At 41.5% G+C, this 26129-nt stretch overlaps 1 protein-coding gene across 3 annotated transcripts in view; it reads right to left on the bottom strand.

The window, feature by feature from the left end:
* The window catches only part of LOC123504722 (lactadherin-like), a 177779-nt gene that overhangs the window by 104273 nt on the left and 47377 nt on the right, over positions 1-26129 (bottom strand). For 2 of the 3 annotated variants that reach the window (XM_045255473.1, XM_045255472.1), the window contains exons 2-4: positions 11291-11600; positions 7726-7925; positions 5514-5636 (exon numbers count right to left, since the gene is read on the bottom strand). In XM_045255473.1, the coding sequence (XP_045111408.1) occupies positions 5514-5636; positions 7726-7925; positions 11291-11600 (633 nt within the window). The remainder of the gene's footprint in view (positions 1-5513; positions 5637-7725; positions 7926-11290; positions 11601-26129) is intronic. The other variant, XM_045255474.1, reaches the window with a different exon arrangement.

Raw genomic sequence — 26129 nt, forward strand, 5'->3', positions numbered from 1 at the left:
TTAGTGACAAACTCCATTAGTGACATTTCCACACAACTCACAAACCTCTTGAGGGGAAGAGGCAAGAAGGAAAGGTACAGCAAGACGGGGACGTGACGACCAACGTTCCACAGACTGGTTACGCTGACAGACCGTAACAGGCAGAAGAAAAATGACAAGGAATGCAAGATAATAATAATAATAACAATAATAATGATAATAATAATAATAATAATAATAATAATAATAATAATAATAATAATAATAATAATAATAATAATAATAATAATAACAATAATAATAATAACAACAAATATATAAAAAAAAATAAACGAAAGGTATTGAAATTTAACACTCAGGCACCTTTGACATTTAAAGGACATCTAGGAATAGTACTTTACAACTTTATTCTTTTTTTCGTCATCTTTGTCACGTACATAGGTGAGGGAAAAAAGCTCAGGATTAACCTATTAATGTTCTATGCGCAAGTAATCAATTAAGAGTCACGGGTGAGAAAATAAACTGAATATAGAGAAGTGGCGATGAGGTAGACAGATGGCGGGGTGCGTTACGCGGCGTCTTAGAGGATTAAAGGCTTACTGCTGGTGAAATAGTGGGCATGCAGCGGTTAGTAGACAGGCAAAGGACGGCGGAAAATTGTATAGGACAGCCAAACGGGTCCATTCTGGCTGAGTAAATGGGAAACGTACAATTTGCCTTCATCTCCTTCAGGTTGAGCCGCCAGACATGCCACCTAAACACACCGGCCATACTCATACCGCCGAGACACGCCCGCCATACTCAAACCGCCTGCCTACACACGCCCGCCATACTCAAACCGCCTGCCTACACACGCCCGCCATACTCATACCGCCTTGACACGTCCGCCATACTCATACCGCTTACACACGCCCGCCATTCTGTTTGTGCTCTCCTTCGCATTTTCGTTTTCTTTTATCAACTAGTTGGATAATTTCTGCTCCAGTGGCAATGACAGTATTTTGCCATAACTGTTGCCGCGCCACACATGTCCACCTCATTATGGGGACTACTTTGCTCAGTCCTCCACTCTTAAATATATATAAAAAAAAAAAAAAAAAAAATTCCCGTGGCACGTCATTCGTAAATCATTGTCAAATCAGTCTTTATTCAGTCAGTTTCCTCATTTTCTTCCTTTGCATCCATACATTCACTTCGCAATGCTTTATATACTGCTGCTCTACAATCTGTTACCTGTCTTTATCTTGATCGTGATGCTTTCAACTTTAGAATATCCAGATTGATTTTTTGATGTCTTCTCCCTTCATCCTCTTTTGATAACTCTATCGGACCTCTGTGGGGACTGGCAGCTAAGTGAGCCTTTTTTTTCTATTTTTTTTTTGTTGCCCTTGGCCAGTTGTCTTCTCTTACATAAAAAAAAAATCTCCTCAGAACTCTTAATTTTCCACCACTATCATCAACCATCTATCTCTCTCTAATCCTTTTCTCTCCTCATTTTCCAAGATAGTCCGTCATCCACACCTCACTGCGCCATGCCTAGCCACCTGTTATCATCTCCCATCACACCTTTTTCCTCGTAGTTCTCACCTCGCACCATCACTCGCCTCACCTGTTCACCTTTGCCTCACTCGTAACTTTCTTCCTTGGTGCCTCTTATTCCCCCGCCCTGTCTACCTGTTGGTTTCTATATTCTTTTTTTTTTGTTTCATTCACCCATCTTTCCTTTAATCCTCTATTTTTTTTCTACAATGTCTCCCTGTTTCCCTCTGTCTCTGTCTGTCTGTCTGTCTATGTCTCTGTCTGTCTGCCTCTCTCTCTCTCTCTCTCTCTCTCTCTCTCTCTCTCTCTCTCTCTCTCTCTCTCTCTCTCTCTCTCCCAGCCTCTATAGACCGCCTTCCCTTTTTTTCTTCGAAGAATCACGATATTCATCAATTTATCAGTGAAATGCCTTGACAATCGATGAATGAGCGTCGCTACACACCCAACACTCACCATCCACCAAGAGTATCCCAGCATCACCTAATCTGAGAACCTGCAAACTTTAACTCGCCAGAAATCAAAACTTTTCACTTGTCGAAGATTTGTTAAAGGTATAATTCTATAGTACTTGTTGAGTTTTGAGGTTTCCTACCACTTTCTTACATGTTACATATTAACTCCACCCCGCAGAAGTGATCAAACCTAGAAAACATGTAACGGAAAGAGTAGTGCTGCCATATTGTGCGGGTTTTGCTATGATGGACCACGCAACTTCAGAGGCATAAACTTGTAGGGTCGGAGTGGTCAGCGTCGGCTGGCCTATGTCCTAGATCCACCTACTTTCATTCCTATTATAATAAAAAGGAAGACGACTTTTTTTTTCCTGTAATAAAGGAGTTTTAATTTGAATATAAAGTTGGCATCACCTTCTTATATGGTAAAAAGAGAATTATGGGATTCTTTATTGTTTGCATAAATCATGAAATAATGTTTTAAATCCTTTGCTTTCTGCACTGATGGTAGTGTAGATGGAGTGGTGTCTCCGTATGTGGGCACCACTGTTGCATGTTTTGTACATGTGGTATATGTTAAGCTTGTAGAACCTGTTTTGTAGGTAAAAGTTAGAGATCGGAGAGAGAAAAAAAAGCTGAATGAATAAATGGAAAAACAAACTAATGCACATTACGAAGAACATAAAACGTACAAGTATCACTTCAACAAAAAACATTTGCCTACTTGTCCTCTCTCATTCATCCACAGTCGTATTTGCCACCTAAGTATTGTTGATAATATTTCTCCAATTCACCATTGCAACTCAACCAACGTAAGTCACCTCTGCCAAGCTTCCTTCCTCTCACATTACACCGAACACATCCACTCACATAGCACTGTTGTTCACGGGAAACGAGCCTCGCCCAGAGACCCGTCACCCCATGACTTCCCTCACCAGTAAAAATAAGTGGACCGCAACTTTCTAACTTCGGACCCGTAAAGTTTTCTATTCATATCTTTATAATTCCGCTCTCCCAACTGATCCTGGTCCACTAAACTATGAAAACTTCACTCGGTATAAACGCCAACTAGTATAATATATATCTAACAAGATCCTGTTTGCAACCTTACGACACATAAATCCTCCCAAACAGTTTTGAAATTTCATCGTTCAGTGACCCTTTGAGTATGAAACTCCGCAAAGTAATACCATTTTATTCACAGTACAACCTGCACAAACCTCTGACTCTAACATGTAACCTCTGCCCTTTATCCCCAACACACTCCTCAACCCCCACCACGCTTCTCAACATCTGCCTGTGTGTGTGTGTGTGTGTGTGTGTGTGTGTGTGTGTGTGTGTGTGTGTGTGTGTGTTTGATTCACCACGGTCGTCTGCTGGTCACCCACCCAGTCTTTCCCGTTAACAAGCAAGCTCAGAACTCATAGACTGATCTTCTGAGACCACAACACACTCCACAAATCGGGAAAGCCAGGCCACAACCCCTCGAGTTACACCCCATACCTATTTACTGCTAGGTGAAGAGGGCTACACATAAAGAGGCTTACCCATTTGCCTCGCCGCTTCTCGGGACTCGAATCCGGGCCCTCTTGATTGTGAGTCGAGTGTGCTAACCACAACACTTCGCGGTGTGTGTGTGTTTGTGTGTGTGTAGAGGACAAGCGATGGGTTCTGTTGAGGCTGAGGCATTATTTCCTTTTCCGAGTGTAATCCGAATCAACACCGCTTCAGTACTCGATGGTGATGGAGCTAACGGCTGGAATGTATACAAGACTCCTAGCTCATCGCAAAGGATCGGCTCACGTGGCCCGTTTTGTTTCCTGTTGCAGCTGAGTGCGTGGGTTCAAACACTCGCTAAGATCAACTCACCCACGAACATCAACATGTCAGGTCAACATGAAGAAATGATGTAAAAACTTGTGAATAATGACCCCATCAAGAGGGTGTCATTCTGAGTGACAGCCGAGGCTCAACACCAATAAGGTTATTTACACACACACACACACACACACACACACACACACACACACACACACACACACTCTCTCTCTCTCTCTCTCTCTCTCTCTCTGGGGACGAATATGAACGCCAGCACACATTTTCCTAGTTTTAAGCACGAACGACCAGGTAGGCATCATGATTCATCCGTCTCTGTCTTCTCGCTCCTCCCACAACGTTCTCCTCGTTGATGATAAACTCTTCGTAGACTCACGCTGATGAATTGTGCCATGATCAAGCTGGTGGCGATCCACTGGAATGTTGTGCAGCAAGATTTTGCAGCAGTAAGTCTCCTACAGGAACTCTAGCCTTACATAATATTGCTTATACAATTTCAGTATCAAATATATATTTTTTGCAATTAATTTTTGTTGCTAATGAAGTCATGAAGGTTGCTTGCTTTATTATAATGTTTCATGACATTATTGGTCGATTGTTGCATTAAGGCTTAATTTTTCATATGCGTTAATTTTACCTGAAAATGTAAAATAGAGAAGTAACCACACAGAATGCTGAGAGGTACTCAGTGACGGCCGCCAACATGCCAGGCGAGCATGAGACAGGACTAACCACATGTCCATTCTACTTCCCCAGTGGCTGGGGCACCTAGGACAGAAACGCTATATTAATTTTTTTATAGCAAGTTCCGTGGATCGCTAAGAGTCCTACCTCGCAGAGTGGGGACGTTTCCTGCCAGCTAGATCAGACCAATGGAAAAGAGTTATTCAGAGCTGGAGTGCAGTTGTCTTGTGTGTGTGTGTGTGTGTGTGTGTGTGTGTGTGTGTGTGTGTGTGTGTGTGTGTGTGTGTGTGTGTGTGTGTGTGTGTGTGTGTGTGTGTGTGTGTGTGTGTGTGTGTGTGTGTGTGTGTGTGTGTGTGTGTGTGTGTGTGTGTGTGTGTGTGTGTGTGCGTACATATTTCTTCCTGTGATCTAATAGCTGCACAGTCCTATGAACTCAGCCAGCACATTCCCTGCTGGGTGTGAGCAATGAACTATGTAGCAGTTGTCATCCCTAGAAAATCGTAGCTGCGTAGGCTTCGCAGTGGAGGTGCCATATCACACAGGGCACAAGACACGATTCGCTAGGTGTTGGAAGATAAGTTGAGAAAAGATGAAGGGCCTTTTAGTGCGGCAATGTGAACAGGACAGTCAGACGATAAGAGCTCCCGAGATTGCATACGAGTAGTGACGTTTGGAGAGAGAGAGAGAGAGAGAGAGAGAGAGAGAGAGAGAGAGAGAGAGAGAGAGAGAGAGAGAGAGAGAGAGAGAGAGAGAGAGAGAGAGAAAGCATATTATACAAAAAAAAAAAAAAATCGAATATATGATTAAATTTGACCTTTAATGAGAATTGGCCAGTGTTCCAGAATACCACACGTTCACTAAAACGGAGAAATCCTCTTCCAACCTAATTGTTAACAGATCTAATGCTATAACTTCCCGGGAGACGCAAGCTCGCTAACGGGAAGTGAGACAGAGTGGCAGCTTCTGAACCCACACCAGCAGCACCTAGTCCTTTCTAATACAGCAATGAGGAAATGGACTGACCTTTTTGTTGTTGTAAATGTCGCGGGCGTAGTGCCAGTGGTAGGCGTCCAGGGAGTAGGAGAGCTCAAAGGACGTCACCCACTCCTCGTCATCCCCTTTGCCCTGCGTCATAAGGCCCGTCACCTGCAGGCAATGTGGGAAAAAGATGGTTCGATGTAAGGATTAGACGTAACACTGAGGGGAGATGAATGTATGGGAATGTAGTCCGTCGTAGTTAAGATAGTAAGCTTGATAGTAAGTACCCTTGATGTACGTCACGGCCTTTCTATCATACATCCACGTGTTTCCAGCAGAGACTAGACACAGTAAACATTCCACTACAGCTTTGAGTGGTGATGTGTTGCTAACCGCTCCACTTACAGTCAAATATATACCTATCAGTTGTGTTTATCAGAGTTATAATATTAGCTATGAGAATAAGTAGTACATATATAAGGGTTACAAATCATTGGTGGGCAGCTGTTGTGTCATCTGTGTGTGTGAGGCTTATTTTGTCAGGGTCGTTTTGTTATTTCATCTTATTCTTGGAGTGACCGATTGTGTCATTGTTAACTATCTAGCAATTCACGATAGTAGCAGTAGTAGTAGTAGTAGTAGTAGTAGTAGTAGTAGTAGTAGTAGTGGTAGTGGTAGTGGTAGTGGTAATAGTAGTAGTAGCAGTACTCGTAGTAGCAGCAGCAACAACAGCACCAGCGATAATACACAAGATTTCACACAAATAACAAAAACGATTCGTTGAGCGTTTTCTCCCACAAGAGATGACTCGGCACTGAATTAATCTTCGACCTTGACTCTCCTACACAGAAGTGTCGGGTCACCTTTGAGGAAGAAGACCACTGTAAGCACAATGACAGAAGGTTACAACACGCACTCACAGATACACATGCCTATAATCATGACGACAATGGTTGCTTATATAAGATTGAAATTATCATCCGTACATTCACGAATCAATTAGTCTACCTGTTTCGTGTCAGAGTTAACCCCTTCAGTACCATGACGCGTTTTCATATTCATTGTGGTTACTATTTGGTGATTTTATACAATTCAGGATTAAAGTAGTGAAGACTGGCCATTAATCTTTTGACCTCCATAGACCCTTCCTAATGTCAATAAAATAATCTAATCACACCCAAAACTCATGGTAAAAATGCGTCCCAGTAATGAAGGGGTTAAGGATCTTTGGAAGCGAAATAAGGTATCAATTGCCCATTCCTGTACTACGCAATGCAAAGATCAGTATACTTGTCACGCCCGGAAACACGTGGCTAAACAGTGGTTCGTTTTGCATCACCTTATTAAAAGTTTTCAGCGAACACTTTCTTAACCTTTACTTTTAAACTTTTCATATTCACTTCATCATTTTGCTCCACGGTTATCACGAGTAATATAACGCCAGAGTATGCACGCTAGCTATAAAATCCTAATCTTTACTGAGATTTATCTTACCTCGCCGGGAGCTTCTAAAAGGAACGTTACAGAAAGAGAAGATGACGCCTTTACATAAACCCGTTTAATAGCAGGAGTGATGTGAAATAAAAGAGGAACAGCCTTGTCTCCAATCTTAATAGTCACGTTCCTTCATTCTATGACTTGCACGCACCCAGGCCATGGCAACACCATAATGGGACTGACAGAAAGTACAGTACTATTTTTCAGCAGTTTGGCTCGTAAAAGATCCAGTATAAATTCCAAGTACCATTTGTATGACGTAAAATATATGTTGTCAATGAAGACATGAACCAATTCGTGAATACACCTGTCATGTATGTGGCAGCGAGTTTCCAACCTGAAACCGGTCTGAGAGAAGGCAGTCAAGTGACCACATATGCCCGCATGTACGAGCAGTATCTGCCTTGCCCTGACAGCATTTTACTCTCTGGTAGCCCATGATATCAGTGTGTGGGATGTTACAAGGTGGTATTGGATCATCAGAAGATTAGCGTCACTCAAGTTTCACAATCATATTATTCATGGAAGTAAATGCAACAATGAAGAGAATATTGTACTAATAATAGAATACTTAGTCACATTTATTCTAGATATATTTCAATAAAAGTTGTAGTGAAATCAAATGTATCAAGGATGAAGAAAGCCCATGAGATCCCTGTATTGATGTTATGTCCCCCTCATGAACTGACTGTGTAATTATTGAAGACGGCACCATCATCGGAAAACATCAACATAGTCACTAATGCACAGTTATACTCGCCTTGGCCGGCACACCTAAATCAACCAGGACCCATTCGCCGGCGGCCTTCCTGCCTGCGCACCAGGCTCGCCCGTTGGGCTGGTGCAGGCGGGCGTACTTGACCTGGCAGCCTGCGTCCCACGTCGACGGGTAAGACGAGGAAGCGGATATTTGCCAGTCCAACACGTCTCCGGTGGTGAGGCCGAGCGGGTGAGAGCAACCTGTGAAGTGTTTAGGGGCAGGTGAGGCCCACAGAAAGGAAGTACGTTACAAAAGAAATGGACATGTATGGCAGCTTTGTGCAATTCAGCATTTCACTAAATATAACAGGAAATGTAAACATCTATCTATATAATATACCACAGTAATATTAGTACTACTACTAAAACTACTACTACTACTACTACTATTACTACTACTGCTGCTACTACTACTACTACTACTACTACTACTACTACTAGTACTACTGCTGCTGCTGCTACTACTACTACTACTACTACTACTATTACTATTACTACTACAATTACTATTACTACTACTACTACTGCTATTACTACTATTACTACTACTACTACTACTACTACTACTACTACTACTACTACTACTAATTACTACTGCTACTACTACTACTACTACTACTACTACTACTACTACTACTACTAACTACTAACTACTACTACTACTACTACTACTACTACTACTACTACTACTACTACTAATTACTAACTACTACTACTACTACTACTACTACTACTACTACTACTACTACTACTACTAACTACTAACTATTAGTACTACTACTACAACTACTACTTTTATTATTATTATTATTATTATTATTATTATTATTATTATTATTATTATTATATTATTATTATTATTATTATTTTAACTATCATAACCATTACTATCTTTATTATGATCAATATTGTACAATCCATTCATTATTAGTACGAGTATTGGTACGGCTATTAGTATCTTAGGCATGCTACGTACATTAACCATTGCTGGAGCGTAGAGGAAACAAAGATGGCAAAGAAATGAGTGCAAAGGAAAAAAATCTTCACCAAACAATACATGAGGGAACGTTTGCAAGGCGCCGCACTGTCACAATCACCACACTGAGGCACCGCAACACACGCATCAAAAACACTACGAATCAGGGCCGACAAACAACACCGGAATCCCATGTAGCAAGTGGTAGGTGAATGAAACCAGAGTGGTAGGTGAGAAGAATGGACTCAGTACTCAAGTTGTTGGTGCTGCGTTGATTGGATTAATTCATTGCGCCGTAGTGTCGGTCAAATATACAAGAGGTGGACCATGAAAAGTACAAAACGTGTAGTGCGCGCGCGCGCACACACACACACACACACACACACACACACACACACACACACACACACACACACACACACTCGAATAGAGAGAGAGAGAGAGAGAGAGAGAGAGAGAGAGAGAGAGAGAGAAATACATCCAATATGATTTCATCTAATCCAAAACCAGAGAACAATGTATTGTTGGTGTCCTTCGTCTGGTTGTTTTGGCTTGTCTTGTCTTGTTTTTAAAGTTAAGAGGTAGGTATTCAAATTAAGTCAGTTTGAAAGCATGTAAAGCATGTAAAGCATCAAGACTCACCACTCAAGGGTCACAATCTACCAGCATTATTGAAGAACACTCGGTACAAGGCGACACAACAATTAGTATTGCAATGAGTGATGTGTATCATTCAATCAACAGAAAACAGTGACGTCAATTACTCTCTCTCTCTCTCTCTCTCTCTCTCTCTGTTTCTTGGACGAAGCTCCTTAGTGTCGTGGCTGGAACAGAGTACACCACCCTGGCATGACACACCTCTAACAGCTTCCACCAGAGAACAACTTCTTCAGTTGCTGAGTTTATCTTGAGGCAAAACGTGGATTCAATTAAAATACGACTCTTCTCCAAGGATAACAATATCTTATCTATCTGATCGCCAGTATAGTTTCTGTCAAGGCTGCTCTACTGGTGATCTGGCTTTCCTTCCTGAGTTTTAGTTATCCTCTTTAGGTGCATTCATGAAACTTTTGCTGTTGCCTTCGACATAACAAAAGCTTTCTCTTACTCTTATTCTGCCCACCTCTCCAATGCAAAAGTGAATTAGTATCTTTAATCTTTCACTCCTTCTGGTAAACGCTGAAACTCCCTGCTTGCTTCTGCATTTCCGCCTTTCTATGACTTGAACTCATTCAAGAAAGAGGTTTTAACTCTGTTTGGGGACCGGCACCTCAGTGAGTCTTTGTTTTTCTATTACAATGTTTGTCATTCTTGGCCGGTGCTCCTCCTACATGAAAACAAATAAATTAATATAAAAAATATCATTGAAGGCATCAGCCACCGGGACGTTCAGCACCTGTGGGTACCTGTGAACTAAATGGCAGGCGACTCGAGTTCTGTCCGGTAACTTGATGTAGCTTTCCTTTTAACTCCTTCAGTAATACAACTATAACAGAAGTAACTTTTCAAAAACCGGATCCAGACGATTCTTGTGAGGAATGATAGTGATAGTGGTCTGCCTGTGCCGTAATATGTAACAAGCCTCATTAGGTTGTTCTGGCCTCGTCCTCCTCCCGCACTCCCTCACTCCAGAGGATGACATTGCAGGAGATAATAGCTTGCCTCAGGTTCTGCAGGTGTGGCGACCATTTCTCCTTTCTCTTTTTTCTCTTTATGGGAGAGGGTTTGGCCCTGGTCAGGTCAGCATAAATCTGCTGTAAAGTGGTTTTCATTCTCCTTTCCCTCCCAACACTTGCCTGGGATTTAGTGGGTCGTGTTTTATTGAAACAATATCTAGACGTAGACGTTTATGTGCATGGTATTCAATGCTCCAGGTGCTCTACGAGGGTTGGTGCTTTGGTGTTGGTAATGAGCACCACACTGGACAGCGATGCCAGAAGAATTTCATGCTTTATTCCAATTACACGCTTCGTTAGAATATTTCATCTCAATTCCATGGGTGGCTACATCATTTGGGCTATTAATAGAAGCATGCACGGAATCGCTACATCGCCACTGATAAAAACTGGACGGCCGCGTCAGAACGGGTATTCGGACCATCGACTTTGAGGCGGCTACTTCATTAGATATCAGTTTTCAAAGGATTTTCAGTGTCGCTGAGTCATGTAGGGAACTATATCTCATACTTTAATCAAATAGCAATTGAATTTTATTGCAGTTCAAGAAAGTTTCTTCGAGGCTTTAAATATTTCGCCCTTCAGATTATGAGCAATTTTGGAGAAACTTGAACGTAATCATTAATTTCCGAGACTCATTATATCTAACTTCGATAGAGGAGAGAAACCTGACACCAACCCCCTTCTTAACGAGCAATGATTCACAGTGCATGACCCGTTGTTACCTTATGGCATTAGGAATATTATTGTTATTAGTACTTCCTAAAGAAACCACCGACACAGCCTAATCCGCGCACCACCACCACCACCACCACCACCATCACAGCCACCATTAGTACAACCAAGTGTGGTGTTAGTCAAGGCCGTGTGTTAGTAAGGGCAGCGTCACACAGGACCAGTCAGCCACGCCTCACCTGGCGGACTCGGGTTCTCCAGAGGCGCTTCTGTTATGATGATCGGCGGAAGGAAACCGTCGGCGTCGTCAAGCTGAAGAGGAGAGTCATCCTGGACGCGGGTGCTATTGTAACTATGCTCTTCCCTTCCCAAGACTTCCATGGACGACCCCTCCTCTGCTGCAGTGGGCGGAGACTCACCTTGACTCTCCGCTGAGGACAGAGCGGCCGTCTGTGGCGGCGGCAGCAGCAGCAGAAGCAGCAGCAGCATCCAAGATCCCAGCGATGCGAGGCCCTGCACCACTCTCAGGGCTCGCCACCATCTCAGCTCCTGCATCAAAAACAAAACACACCAACATTATGGATATGTTCCTAATATTCATCAACTAACTAATGGGAAAGTAGGCTGTGACGGCACGATACACATTGCATTGGCTGCCCATTTCGTTTTCAGAAGTAGGAAGAAAAAAAGACAATTATTAATGACTTATCTGAGTGTGCAGGAAACAGACACTGCAATACTGAGAGATGATCACTTTTATCTGCTGCTGATAAATAGAAAAATGCTGCGGTGGTCACTCTGCCAATGAGGGGGCCTATGAGAGAGAGAGAGAGAGAGAGAGAGAGAGAGAGAGAGAGAGAGAGAGAGAGAGAGAGAGAGAGAGAGAGAGAGAGAGAGAGAGAGAGATGCTGCAAACTGGATGACGCTTCAGCCGCGGGGTAAGAAACAGACTCGCAATGTATTCCTGGCGCCTGGGTATCAAGGTACTACAGGAAAGCCAGGAGTGAACCTCGCCTTCGGAATGCAGAAAATATCCAAGACTTCAGAAAATTTATAATAATGATAAAATTAGTATAATGATAAATAGAAAAAAAAAAATACCAAACAAGTCTCCACTTTTGTATAACCTCAAAAGGCTCAAACACGGCCGGCATGCACTTCTAAGAATGCCTCGAGGTCTTTTAATTTGTGCCCTACAATTTATCATTAGGAAAACATGCATTGTTCGGCACGAAGATCAGGGTTGAAGATATATAAGAAAAAAAGGATCCCGCCATGCTCCAAACTGACAATAGAGAGATAATTGGCAGTAACACAGTGGCAGCTTAGAAATTGTATAAAAAAAAAAGGCAACGGCGAAGAAGAGATCGGTAAATCTTGCCAAATTAGCTTGGAATATACAGGCTGCCATACTTTTTAAAACTCTCTCTCTCTCTCTCTCTCTCTCTCTCTCTCTCTCTCTCGATGTCTGCTAGTTTGTGTGTGTATGTGTGTGTGTGTGTGTGTGTGTGTGTGTGTGTGTGTGTGTGTGTGTATATATATATATATATATATATATATATATATATATATATATATATATATATATATATATATATATATATATATATATATATATATATATATATATATATATATATATATATATATATATATATATATATATATATATATATATATATATATATATATATATATATACAGATAGATAGATAGATAGATGAGAGAAACCACTTTTCCAGGTACATCCGGTACAGTAAACACCAAATCGAGAAAAAATAATAATTTGCCAAAGAATCTTGCGCAACGACCACCTGAACGGGTGAATGGCGGAGTATCTGCTTGGAGGAGTCTCACACTTCCCGGGCTTCACCTCCTGTACCTACTGTCGCCCACCTGCTGCCACACATTATATAGGCAAACCTGTTCCTGTTCCACCCATGGGCATTCATCGTAACAACGCCACGGCCACTCCTACCTTCCCGGCTTAAGGTGAGGTGAAGTCCACCAGCGTGATAAAAAAAAAAAAAAACATACTCGAGCTTGGTTGTGGTGTGTGTGTGTGTGTGTGTGTGTGTGTGTGTGTGTGTGTGTGTGTGTGTGTGTGTGTGTGTGTCTGCGTTGTTATCCATACGCAATTCTTGTTACGAAAACTGAACACTGATTCTCTACAGTTATCTTCCCTTGTGAAGTTTTTTTTTTATTAATCTCTCTCTCTCTCTCTCTCTCTCTCTCTCTCTCTCTCTCTCTCTCTCTCTCTCTCTCTCTCTCTCTCTCTCTCTCTCTCTCTCTCTTTGCACCGCCTTGTGAATATAAAATTACGTCGATTTACCGCCCCTTCCTACCATCACATAACAATCAGTGACGCCTGTCTTCAAGGAAAGGGGAGGCTGTGTACAGTAAAGCGCCATTCAGTCTACGCCTCCTCTTCTGACCAGCGAGGTGAGGTGGGTCAGCCTGCCCCCCTCACTGCCTCACCACCTGCCTCTTGTTACTTCACTGATGACCTCTTAAGACTTACATAAGCTGAGTAGACGTCCGCGCCACACACACACACACACACACACACACACACACACACACACACACACACAAACACACACACACTTTAATGGAATTCATATGGTGGTCATCCACTTTCACTGTGTAGTCACATGTGCTTAGATGCATAAATACAGAAATAGCAGACATTCTCGAATTTATCCATATATACTAGTTAGTCTACATGAATACATACAGCCATACATACACGCACATACATAAATACCAGTCCATAAATCAAGTTAGCACAAGGACACTGGTAAGAGATGCAGGTTAACTAACACCTAAACCCTTACACGGCACATATATACAAGTCACTGAAGGCCCGACGAAATTTATGCACGGACGGAGAATTGTGGAGAGCGTTTGGTGGTCGTCTTTCACAAAAACGATGTCAGAGGGACGCCTCAGTTCTGCCGGCCCTGGCGTCACATGGCCTCGTCTGCTGTCCACCCTAGCCAGACCCACACACAAGCCTACCATTACAAACCATGTCCACCAGACCCACTCTTAGCTGTCTAGTGCTCTTTTCACTAAACCTGTGAATTCCAAACCGCGTGTAGTTCCTTTTTAACGTAAAGCAAAAATCTGTTGAGGAAAAAATAGCTATGAAATTTTCGTTTATCGCAATATTTCTTTTTTTTTTTTTTTTTTTTTTTTGTAACAGGACTTTTTTCCATAAGTCGAGTCATATTTTGCAGAATTCTTGCCTAAACTGACAGACAGACACACTAAGAGGAAGTGTTAATTATGCTAAGTACTTAGTTTAAATATTTTAGATAGTCTTCATAGCAGTATTGACCTGTCATAATGTTCAGGTAATTAATTAAACTGTTCATTGACTGTCTTTACTCCAACTTTAGTTTTGAACCAGATTAGCTCATCGCAAAGTGTTCTAAGGATAAGGTTTTGCTCATTCCTTTAGTTCTGTACACTGTATTGTTCAGCCTAACATAACCAATCCATAATTTTCTCCTGGAATGAAGTACAATGTGAAAAACAAGATCCACTTTGCCATAATTGTCCCTGTGAGAGGTTGAAGGATTGCTCGAGGCGGCGGTGCGGTAAGTGTTCCCAATGCAGAAAGGGAACGGGAGTGGAGGACTTTGCCGCAGGTACTAACAAGGTGTGTGTTGTGTCCTCAAAGGTTGTTGCGGCAAACTGTGCAAGAGAATCCACAATGATGTTATCAAATCAACAGTCGGGAGAGACGCTGTGTTCGTGTCAATATATCGGTCACAAGGCTCCTCACATTTACAATCGGGTGAGAGGCTACCCGTATGGAACCTTCTGTGTTGTGTTTGGTCCTGAGTATAGTGGAAATCCCGCTCTCTTAAAATACGGGAATTCTAATCTCCAGGTTCACGTGGGCTATTACTAGTTGCTCTTGTGATCAGTCTAGAGTAGGGAGAGCCACGAGATACAACACCGAAAAGTTAGTGGTGAGAGGTTGAGAGGCGGACACGGCTGCCAGATGCTAACAAGTCGTGCTCAGTCCGGAGTAGCCTCAGGACAAGGCAATCCAATCCATACCTCATGTTATCTCATCAATCGACACGAGGTGGTCGAGTGGATCTGTCCCAAGAAAAGTTTCTCCCATTCATCTCATCCTTCTATTTGTCCATATCTCGTCTAGGAGCGCCGGTCACCAAAAGAGCCACGACTCAACTTTTTCCCTCTTGATCTGACTGATACAGAGACGCCTACGTCATCTCGCACTCCAACCAACTTGAAAGATATGTGAAGGCGGCTATGGGAACATATATATATATATATATATATATATATATATATATATATATATATATATATATATATATATATATATATATATATATCTCTCTCTCTCTCTCTCTCTCTCTCTCTCTCTCTCTCTCTCTCTATATATATATATATATATATATATATATATATATATATATATATATATATATATATATATATATATATATATATATATATATATATATATATATATATATATATATATATATATATATATATATATATATATTCTCTCTCTCTCTCTCTCTCTCATGCTCTTGTTACGATATACTCTTTGTCCAGAGCATGAAAGTAGACATTCACGAGAAAGAGTAGATAATGCATCATATGATCAAAAATTGAATAGGAGCGAGAACAGTAATTCTGTGCCTCATTGTTTGATGAAGTTCGTTTAGCTGAGAAGCTGCGATCTTCTAGCAACGAGAGAGTACATAAGCCATTTACAGCGAAACTCACCGTTGGGATATATAAGTTACATCGAGTAATCGAGTATATTATGAGGATTCTGCAAAAGAAGATACTGCAGGAAATACTTGAACGGTCTCTGTGTAATGTCATCAGATCTTCTTGTTTAGTGTTAAATCACGCATATGCTTCACGCCTTACAGATGCGCTCAAAAAAGATTACCACTCTGTGCTTCGTACTATGAACGCACTGAAACCATCAAAGGTCGCCAACGCACGTATCAGAAGTATTCTTTCTGACATGATTGCGACGCAAGAAACGCGATTACGACTTCCCTATTTACAAATTATATCTGCTTCCAGGAACAAAGTACAAAGCTAAGAGACACGTGCATTATGCAGAATCCTCTAAGAAGATTACTTGGTGGTGAATGGATTGATCTGGAGCCTAGTGACCACAGCTGTGAATGTATGAAAGGGGGCGGTGTTGGGCAGGGCTGGGAGGAGGCCAGAAAGAAAGCAAGTCACGGAAGCCAGCACCACTCTTGCAAAACTTCGTGGAATTGAACATTCATATATCTGCAGATAATTATGAAACACAATGAAATGTTAGAGAAATGAAGTACCAGGAAAACATCTTAGTATTTAAGCTATTAGAGACAATGTAGGGATCCCAGAATACCAAAAGATAAACCGTCGCTATTTCTTTCTGACCCTAACTTTTGCATAAGTATTTGATATCCAGTAATTTATGTTTTACGAATGAAAGAACACTCGAATAAAACTACGCTATTTGGATCCGCCAGTGAATGTGTCCGTGTTTCTTCACAAGACAGAGAAATACGCAGGGCATCCTTTGACGTTTTCTACGGTCAGGAATGAGGAAGAATGAAATGCTTATTTAGCATGGCCACCAAATATGCAAAATCACGTTCTTTCCACTTAGATAGCCATCTTGCCCTTCACTCAGCTCCACCTAAGAATCTCCAAAAGACTGTTCCAGATTATTCACGTGACGCCGCTACATTTTTTTTTTTTTTTTTTTTTTTGTCACAGAACAACATGAACAAAAGCGATGTTAGAATGACTAGTTATAATGACGTATGGCAGCAGCCCGGCAAGGTGAGTGAGGACGGTGCTGCGAAAGAACTCATGATTCATATGGCAAATCCTTGAAGTGTCGGCCGTTGTCACTTGGCGGGGAAATGTCTTGAAACACACTCCTGCCTTATCATCATGTAAATCTGGAAAGAATAACTTGTTTGGGAAAATGAGCCTTCATCACTTATGAAACAACTAGAAGAATTTAAATAAAAGGTTAGCGAGGTTAACTCCATATTGAAGTCCTGGAAAGGCGGATTGCCTCATTATAGTTTTGGCAGACTTCTTTCTCTAATGGTGCAGGTTCACCTTGACATTCACGGGGCACCTCAATTCGCATCTAGATAATGTAACGCCGTCCCGGACCCCACTGGTAAAAGTGGTAATAGAATCCAGACTTGCAGAGTGACTTGCAAATCATGGCAAGCCGTTTTTTGTTGCTGTTGCATATCGGAGAGCTAGCGTGTTGTCGAGTATACAGATGGCGTTACTTTTGCTGCTTAGAGTCCATGTGAGCTGGTGGCGAGTGTGCTAGTTTTTCCTATGCCAGCTCCCCTAAGATCTCTCCCTAGTGCGTCTCTTGCTCAAGTATGCAATCACAGTCCCAAGTGCAAGTCGGCGGCCTTCAAATACCAGGCGTGGTGGCGTGTGAACACTTCAGGCACCTGCAGGCGATCACTTGAATTTTGTTACTACTACTACTACTACTACTACTACTACTACTACTACTACTACTACTTCTACTACTACTATAATGCTACCATTACTACTACTACTACTACCACTACTACTACTACTACTACTATTTCTATCGATACCACCACCTCTATTACCACACACACACACACACACACTTGATTCAGTCACAGATGTTCCCCAATAAAACTCTATGCACACTTCAACATCGCACAAAAAAATGGAATACCTTCACCCTGTGGCATCTTATGAATCTGGCAAGTTTTTTTTTCTTTTTTTTCAAGTGACACCTTAAGAGCCCCGATCTGCACGGCTATTCATATGTAGATGTTGGTGGCCCTCCTGTGGTTACTGTCCCTTATCAACCTGCCTTTCTCAGCCCCGCCTGCTTGTTATATAACCCCACACTATGCACTTCCACTTCCACTGCTCTCGCACCTATTCAAACCCACCCACTAAACAAATACCAAATCCACCATCACCTTGCAATCTTCCACTCACTTCTGCACACACACACACACACACACACACACACTCGCAAGTTACGCAGTTTTTTTTTACAATACTCGTCTCGTTTATGTATGAGTGGAGTGTAATTTCAGTATATTGGTATAAATCACACTTGTTATTATCCACTCTCTCTCCTTCCTCGTGTACGTTTTTTTTTTTTAATGTCTTCGCCTGTAGCACCTGTAGATAACTTGAAGAGTATTGTAAGCGCTGATAAGCTTACTTGTATGTATTTATGAGTACTTTCACGACGGAGAGAAGAGATGATAGGTCAAGATTGTTTCTCCCCTCTTCCTATCTCCATTTAGTACTGGGACGCATTTTTTACCGTGAGTTTTTGGGTATGACGAGGCGATTTTATTGACATTAGGAAAGGATCTATGGAGGTGAGATGATTAATGGTCAGAGTCTTCACGATTTCAATCCCTACATGAATTTTGAAGCTGTATAACATTACCAAACAGTAACCAGAATGAATATGGAAACGCGTTATGGTACTGAAGGGTTAAATGCTGCTAATGTCACCAGATTGAGTTGTATCTTCTTATTCTATTTTATTTTGTTTTCCTTATTTTATCTATTAGTCTTTTTTTTTTTTAAACAGGTACATAAGTGTAATGGATGTTTTTTTTTTTCCATGTATCTTTTTCATTTTATTTGTATTTCCATTGCTATTTTCTTTTTTCTTTAATTACGTGAGTTTTTGTTGCTGTTTCGTCTCGTTAACGTTCATCACCTTTCATTATCGTTGTCTTGTTTTACTTTTCGCTGTCCTTTCTTGCTTCTTTCTTTCATTTTTTTTTTCATTATCATTTCTATAACATTTGTCTCTTTTCCGTTATCGCTTCCTGGTTTTGTTATCGTTATTATTGTTTGTTTTTCCTTTACTTTCCATTATGCCATGGCTCTTTCTCTTCTCATTATCAATTACTGCTTCTCTGATTTTAGTTATCTTTTTTTTTTTCTCCTTAAAAGTTATTCATCTTTACTTTTCGTTACCGTGTGTGTGTGTGTGTGTGTGTATGCTCGTATCTGTATATATATGTGTGCGTGTGTATTATTGCTACTCCTCAATACCACCAACCAAATCATCGAAAGGAACAAAAGGTAGGAATCAGATTGCAGAAGCCACCGTGTACGCAGACCATTCATCATGCAGTTACCACATAACAAAGAACAAATAAGCCGTCTGGAGAAACGCAAGTCAGTGGCGGGGAATTTGTCTTGTCGCTTTTCTTTGCACTGTCTGTTTGTCATCTGCTGAGAGGGAATGTGCTGATGTAGCGGCGAGGGAAGGGCCGGCCGAGATGAGGCTATAGGGGAAGAGGAAGAGGAAGAGCGCTAGTGACAAGACGGTATTGGAGGAACAGAGAGTGAGGGGAAGAATAATAGTGGGAGAAAGAGGGAGGGATGTGTGTGTGTTGTAGAGAGAGAGAGAGAGAGAGAGAGAGAGAGAGAGAGAGAGAGAGAGAGAGAGAGAGAGAGTATTGAAATGGAAAAACGCAGAAAAAAAATAAGAGAGACAAATATAAAGAAGAGAAAAAAGGAAGAAAGAAGTAAGCAGGACAAAGACGATGGGACGTGTGAGAAGACAATGGGCTGGTGTGAGGCTGCTGGGAGGAGGAAGAGGATGATGAGGGATAGAAAATAATAGAAAAAAAATAATAAAAAATAGAAAAAAGGAAAAAAATAGAAAAAGTAGAAAAAAGTAGAAAAAAACCATCCTTTCTACACGTCATTTTTCTGTAGGATGCATGAATGAGAGAGAGAAAGAGAGAGAGAGAGGGAGATTAAACCTCATGATAAGTTCATTTATGGATGAAGATGAGTGGTAACTTTAACACGCAATTCACACATCCTATTCTCTTGCCACACGTCCCATCTCTCTCTCTCTCTCTCTCTCTCTCTCTCTCTCTCTCTCTCTCTCTCTCTCTCAGTAACACCTCGCGTACCATTACAAAAGAGAAACTCGCCTTAGGTGCGCGATACGAACTTGATTATGTGAAGTACAAGTTGCAATTTACCCGATGGATGCTATTTATCGTTGTATTGTACAGGGTAGAAGGTAAAACTCATTCGTTGTCTCCATATCTATATTTATCTAATTTATACCTTTAGATTTGCTCACACTAACAGCTGTAGTCACTTCACTCCAGCCTTAATCATGCCCAGTACAAGTTTCAATTTACCCTGTACATGTATTTATCGTGAAATTGTACAGGGTTGAAGATAAAACTTATTCGTTGTCTCCATATATATATATATATATATATATATATATATATATATATATATATATATATATATATATATATCCAATTTATACCTTTAGATTTGCTCACACTAACAGCTGTAATCACTTCAATTCAACCATTCCAGAGTTCAGTGGAAAGTGTTAAAAGCAGGAGTCCCGAAGTAATATTACAATTATACTTGGCGCTGGTCAGGCTACATCTTGACTATGCAGTACAATTCTGGCATCCACATTATAGGAAGGATATAACTCTGTTGGAGCCAGTGCAAAGGAGGATGACTAAAAAGGTACAAGGAATGAGAGATATTCCCTACGAAAAGAGTCTGAAAAAACTAGAGATGTATCGGTATCGGAATCGGAATTTGTATTCCTTAGAGAGACGTAGATTAAGACCAGACCTGATAGAAGTGGTATAAGGGTTTTAACAAAGGGGACATGAATGTAGTTCATAAGATCAGTAGCGGGGACAGAACCAGAAATAATGGGTTTTAACTTGAAAATTTCAGGTTTAGGAAAGAAATGGGAAGAAACTGGTTTTCAGTCAGAGCTGAGTCAATAGGGATCTTTAAAAGAAAGTTAGATAAGTTCATGGATGGGGAAGATAGATGGAATTAGGTAGTTTAAACACACAGGGACTGCCTCGTGTACAGCTGGCCGTCTCTTGCAGCTTCCCTTTCTTGTGTTCTTATCGGTACGGTCAAGTATATATTATAGTATCACCAAGGCATTTACTCTTCTTGATCTGCTTTTTTGTATGTTCTCTCGTACATGTTATCATCTCATCCATATGCATCTCCAAAACTTACCTGTCTACCTACTCCAGGGTTTAATTTGTTGGCACATTTCTTCTCTTTTCCGATGTTAATAACCTGTTTCTTTCAGTCGCTCATCAGAGACCTTTTACTTCAGTTCTGGTGTGTGTGTGTGTGTGTGTGTGTGTGTGTGTGTGTGTGTGTGTGTGTGTGGATTGGTGAGTGGTAGTTTGTGTGAATTTAGGTTGGGTAAACTTCTGCTCGCTCCGTAATGGGGAAGACTGGCTGGGTGACCAGCAAGCGACCGAGGTGAATTACACACACACACACACACACACACACACACACACACACACACACACACACACACACCTGGGTCCTCCACTGGTTGACGGCGGAGAATCTGGATCTATGTGAGATGCCACAAAATAGTCAGGCAATTCTTTTTCTGGAGTGAATTTGGTCCCAACCTTTTCGCTTCTGCTCTGCGTGGGGCGATTAATCTTGGTGAAGGTGCCCGTGCAAGGTTTAGAGCTGTCGACTGTCTGGCTTGCTGGCTCAATGTGTGTGTGTGTGTGTGTGTGTGTGTGTGTGTGTGTGTGTGTGTGTGTGTGTGTTCCGCCTCTCCTCTGTCTTGCCGTTCCTAACCACTACGTGTTGTGTATAATTTGAGCGCAGTAAAGCAGTAAAGTGTTGGGGCGTAACAGACGATGTATAAGTAATGTGTGTAGAACTTGAAATGTGACTGTGCCACGCGAGATAGGGAAGTACCGCACATGTTGAGTCCAGGACAAAAATACAGAACCACACGTGTTCATCAACTACTAAAAAAAGAATAAAAAAATAAGGGGATTTATTTACGTTAGCGTTAGTTGAGCTACCTCACTGGAGTATTCTTCTTATCGTATTATTATTACTGTAATTATTATCGTCAATATTATTTCCTATTAGTTTTCCTTAGAATAAAAATCCTTCCTAAACTCTATCCACATAATGTTTCAAGATGTATGTGTGTTCTCCCCTTCTATGTATCTGCTCTGCTTACCACGACTACATTCCTGCGCCGGAGAGTATTAATCTCCACACACTCTGGACTTCCTTACGTCTCTAAGACAACCCTCGCCTCTAAGCTCTTGATGACTTCCCTTATCTCTGTCTCCCTCTCCTCACCTCCGTTCCCTTCGTCTCTCCTACGTCCTCTGGCTGGGTCTAAGCTCGGCTATCCCAGCGAGTCAATAAAATCCACACAATAGGCTTTACCGATCGACCCACGAGCGTGATCACCGCCCGCTTGTGTCACCAGTCCCAGCCCCTCCAGCCAATTCCCCGCCGGCAAACACCCTGCCTGTCCCCGTGAAAACTGTTGACACCACTGCAGCGCTTCTCGAGGAGGAGGCGATGGGGGAGGAGAAAAGGGAGGAAGTGGAAGTATCGGAGGTGTCACGCATCTTTGGCGACAATACCTGGGAGCTGATTCAAGTTTAGAATGGGGAATCGAGGAACGGACGGCAGGGAAAAGGAAAATATGTATTCTGGCGAGTGAGTGAGAGGAATGTGGTGCTTATAAGAGAGATTCACGTTTGTCAGTTGAGTCATCGTTCCAATTGCAGCCTCTTATAACTTACTGCCGTGAGTGAATCAAGCTGAGTATTGAGGCTGATTGTGTGTGTGTGCCGGCCGCTGCTGGTGGTGGTGGTGGTAGTGGTGATGGTGGTGTAAGTAAAAAAGAGGAAAGGAGGGCGGGAGTGTTGGAGGAGGAAGTGAGGCAAGGAGGAAGGAGGGAGACACTGCACCAACACCACAAAGGATATTGCCTCGAAAACGAAGGCGAAAAGGCAAATATTTTCTCTGGGTTATGATCGATAGAGAGAGAGAGAGAGAGAGAGAGAGAGAGAGAGAGAGAGAGAGAGAGAGAGAGAGAGAGAGAGAGAGAGAGAGAGAGAGAGAGAGAGAGAGGTGGGTTACTGCCATGTGAAGCAAAACCACATTAACGTAATTTTTGTTCAAATTTTTTTTCATTCCTCTGTGTCAGCAGCACGTGAATGTTACTTAATTTCACAATTGGCAATAACAAAAAGTATGTAAACTAAGAACTCAAATAATCACGGCTAACAATAGTTATTTGTTTAAGTAATTAATGGACGCCCCTGCCATTGGCAATGCGTGCTGTCGATTGTACTGACGATTGTGTCCTCCACTAGAACCAAAATATTCTCTTTGTAAAATTATAACAAAGATATTTTACACACTAATTTTGCAAGACAGACTCTCAGCAAATCATTGGATCAAATACACTAAGGCGAAGATCGTGGTACATTTCCTTGGACGAATGAACGTGTAATGAGCAGTGCGTTGCAAGAGAGTGTTAATTGTTATTCATTTTCGCAATTAATTTACAGACAAGCAATGTCAACTAAATGTTTTTATGTTCTCTGCCAAGGGCGTTGGCCGAGAGCTACGATAAGAAGAAAAAGAAAAACAGAGTTCATTTGCCGCTCTGACAAAGAAGGTGAGCAACAAAACCTTCCTGTCGCGTTGGGCAATTTGTCCCGAAAATATATTGACATAAACAGATAATTCAGATTACAGGGAGACAGACAACATGAGACAGAGAATTTATAAGTGTCCTGTTAGAAAAGAAAACGAGGATGAGCCGCGTGAAAGGAACCAGCTTCTAGTTTCAGGCGACATAATAACTAAGAATCAATGGACACGGATGGAAATGAGTGTGATCGCCGAGAGAGAGAGAGAGAGAGAGAGAGAGAGAGAGAGAGAGAGAGAGAGAGAGAGAGGGATTCATTAGTCATATTTAACAGGTATTGGTTGAGGTGAACTTGTTGCAATTACAGAGAAACATGAGTTATACAAGAGCAAAGTGTTAGGTAGTAAGCGGTGTGGCAACAGGTGAAATGAGAAAAACACAAGAACAAGCAATTTCTTTATCAGGAATGCATGAAGAAAGAGGCATAATAATCTCTGACGTCCGAAATACTGTCCTTTTTTTTTGTTTCTCCGACCGAACAAATGCAAATGACTTTTTTTCTATATTGATGAAGCTTCGGGGAAGGTGAGACGATAAGTTACACAGAAAAGGAGGGAGTACCCAGGAGAGCTGCAGACACAGGCCTCTTGCAAAAAATTAGGTGAGCCACCCACTGCGAAGTACTGAAAGTGGGCACGATAATGTTCCCAATGACTGTCATCACGACCCAAACGGATACCCACTTGAAGCAGATAACCAAAGTGGCAATCCAGTTCTGTACGAAATAATGATAATACTCCATACCACCATCACCACATGCATCCCATTACTCTCCGCTAACGATATCAGATGAAGGAAAATTTAAGCACTCAGTAAAGCAAAGGGTAAAATTAAAACAGAACAAAAAAACTGCTTGCATTGTTAGAGGAAAAATAACATGTGTGGTAAAGATAACGGGTATAAAATGGAGAAAAAAGAGAAAATAAAAACAAATACTCAGAGGAAATATAATAAATGTGAATCTAACTCAATAAAGGGAAAACTTAGCATAGCATTAAGACAAAGCTGGTTGAGACAACATAAGGAATCTGCCTACCTCTGAAATTGAGGGAAAGAAAATGGAGGAAAATTTGTAGGAGGGAAGATTGATGTGCTCGGCAAAATCTGGTAAGGAGTGAAATTGCTGGAGAAATATGCGAAGAAAAAAAAAAAAAAAGGACATTTATACTCATGGTGGAATCTAGTACTGGGCAATATTAAAAATATATATATATAAAAAAATGGAATAAAAACATGTAAGTTGTCTTCTTTTAACACAAAATTAGAGGCAGACAGACAGAGAGAGACAGAGACAGAGACAGAGACAGAGACAGAGACAGACAAAGACAGAGACAGACAGAGACAGACCTACACCACGACCAAACCCACCGAAACCACGTAACACGCCTTCCTTTCTGTCGGTGATGTTCAATACTGTTGGAAGACACATTACTACTGGTCTGGTCCAAATAAATACCATGAAACCAATTTTTTTGTGGAAGTCAAACAAGTTTCAGTGTCCTGTGGCGCGTCTCACTATGCTAGCGCTACAAACATGACCCCAGGTGTAGGTGTCGGATCAGCAGTTGGTCATCCACTTGCAGGCTTCCTTGTAAAACGCTCTCTGACGAAAATGAAGCACCAAGTAAGCAAAAAGAATGACTGACTAAAGCTTGGTGAAGGAAATTATAACATACATCTGTCTTTCCAACCTCCTATGATTTGACTTCATTCAACACGGAGGTTTCAAGACATTTGTCCCTATCCTTTTGGTTAAGTCTGTCGGTTCTGTAAGGAGACTGACAACTGAGTGGGACTTTTTTGCTTTATATTTCTGTTGCCCTTGACCATTCCTCCTCTGTTCTATATATAAAAAAAAGGTAAGTGTGGAAGGCAAGTGGTTATGTGGCATTCATTTCCCGGAATTAGTTTATCTGTATACTGTGAAGGTTTTCGCAGAGAGAGAGAGAGAGAGAGAGAGAGAGAGAGAGAGAGAGAGAGAGAGAGAGAGAGAGAGAGAGAGAGAGAGATAGCGATATAGAAAGGCAGACAGACAGGTGGGCGGTTAAGCACGAGGGTGTGACCTAAAGAGCACGTCGAGAAACATCAGCAGCATTCAGGTAGTTATTTGGGGCATGGGAGTGTGGGACGAGTGCTCCCACCATCAGTTACAAGTCTGAGATGTCGAGCTCTGATAAATCAAGAAATTACCTTATGTTGGAAAAGTTCAAACTAGCAAGGATTACAAGGTAGCCATCCTCTGCATGACAACAAGGTTATTTATAAGCTGATTTATGTCTTTCGATCTTAGGGTGCCGTAAGATTGATGAATATTCAAACGAAAACATACAAATTTTCTATGTATTAGATTCTCCGTGCACAGTTTCTCATCCAGTCTTTCTACCTTTACTCGCCTGCTGCTCCATCACCCTGACTCCTCTGCCCTTGCTGGGGTGCGACGGGGTATCCTAGTTCTTTTTCTTTTCGTTTCTTTATTTTCTTTCTTTTCCTTT

Source organism: Portunus trituberculatus, chromosome 17 (assembly GCF_017591435.1).
Source record: "Portunus trituberculatus isolate SZX2019 chromosome 17, ASM1759143v1, whole genome shotgun sequence".
Classification (NCBI taxonomy): domain Eukaryota; kingdom Metazoa; phylum Arthropoda; class Malacostraca; order Decapoda; family Portunidae; genus Portunus; species Portunus trituberculatus.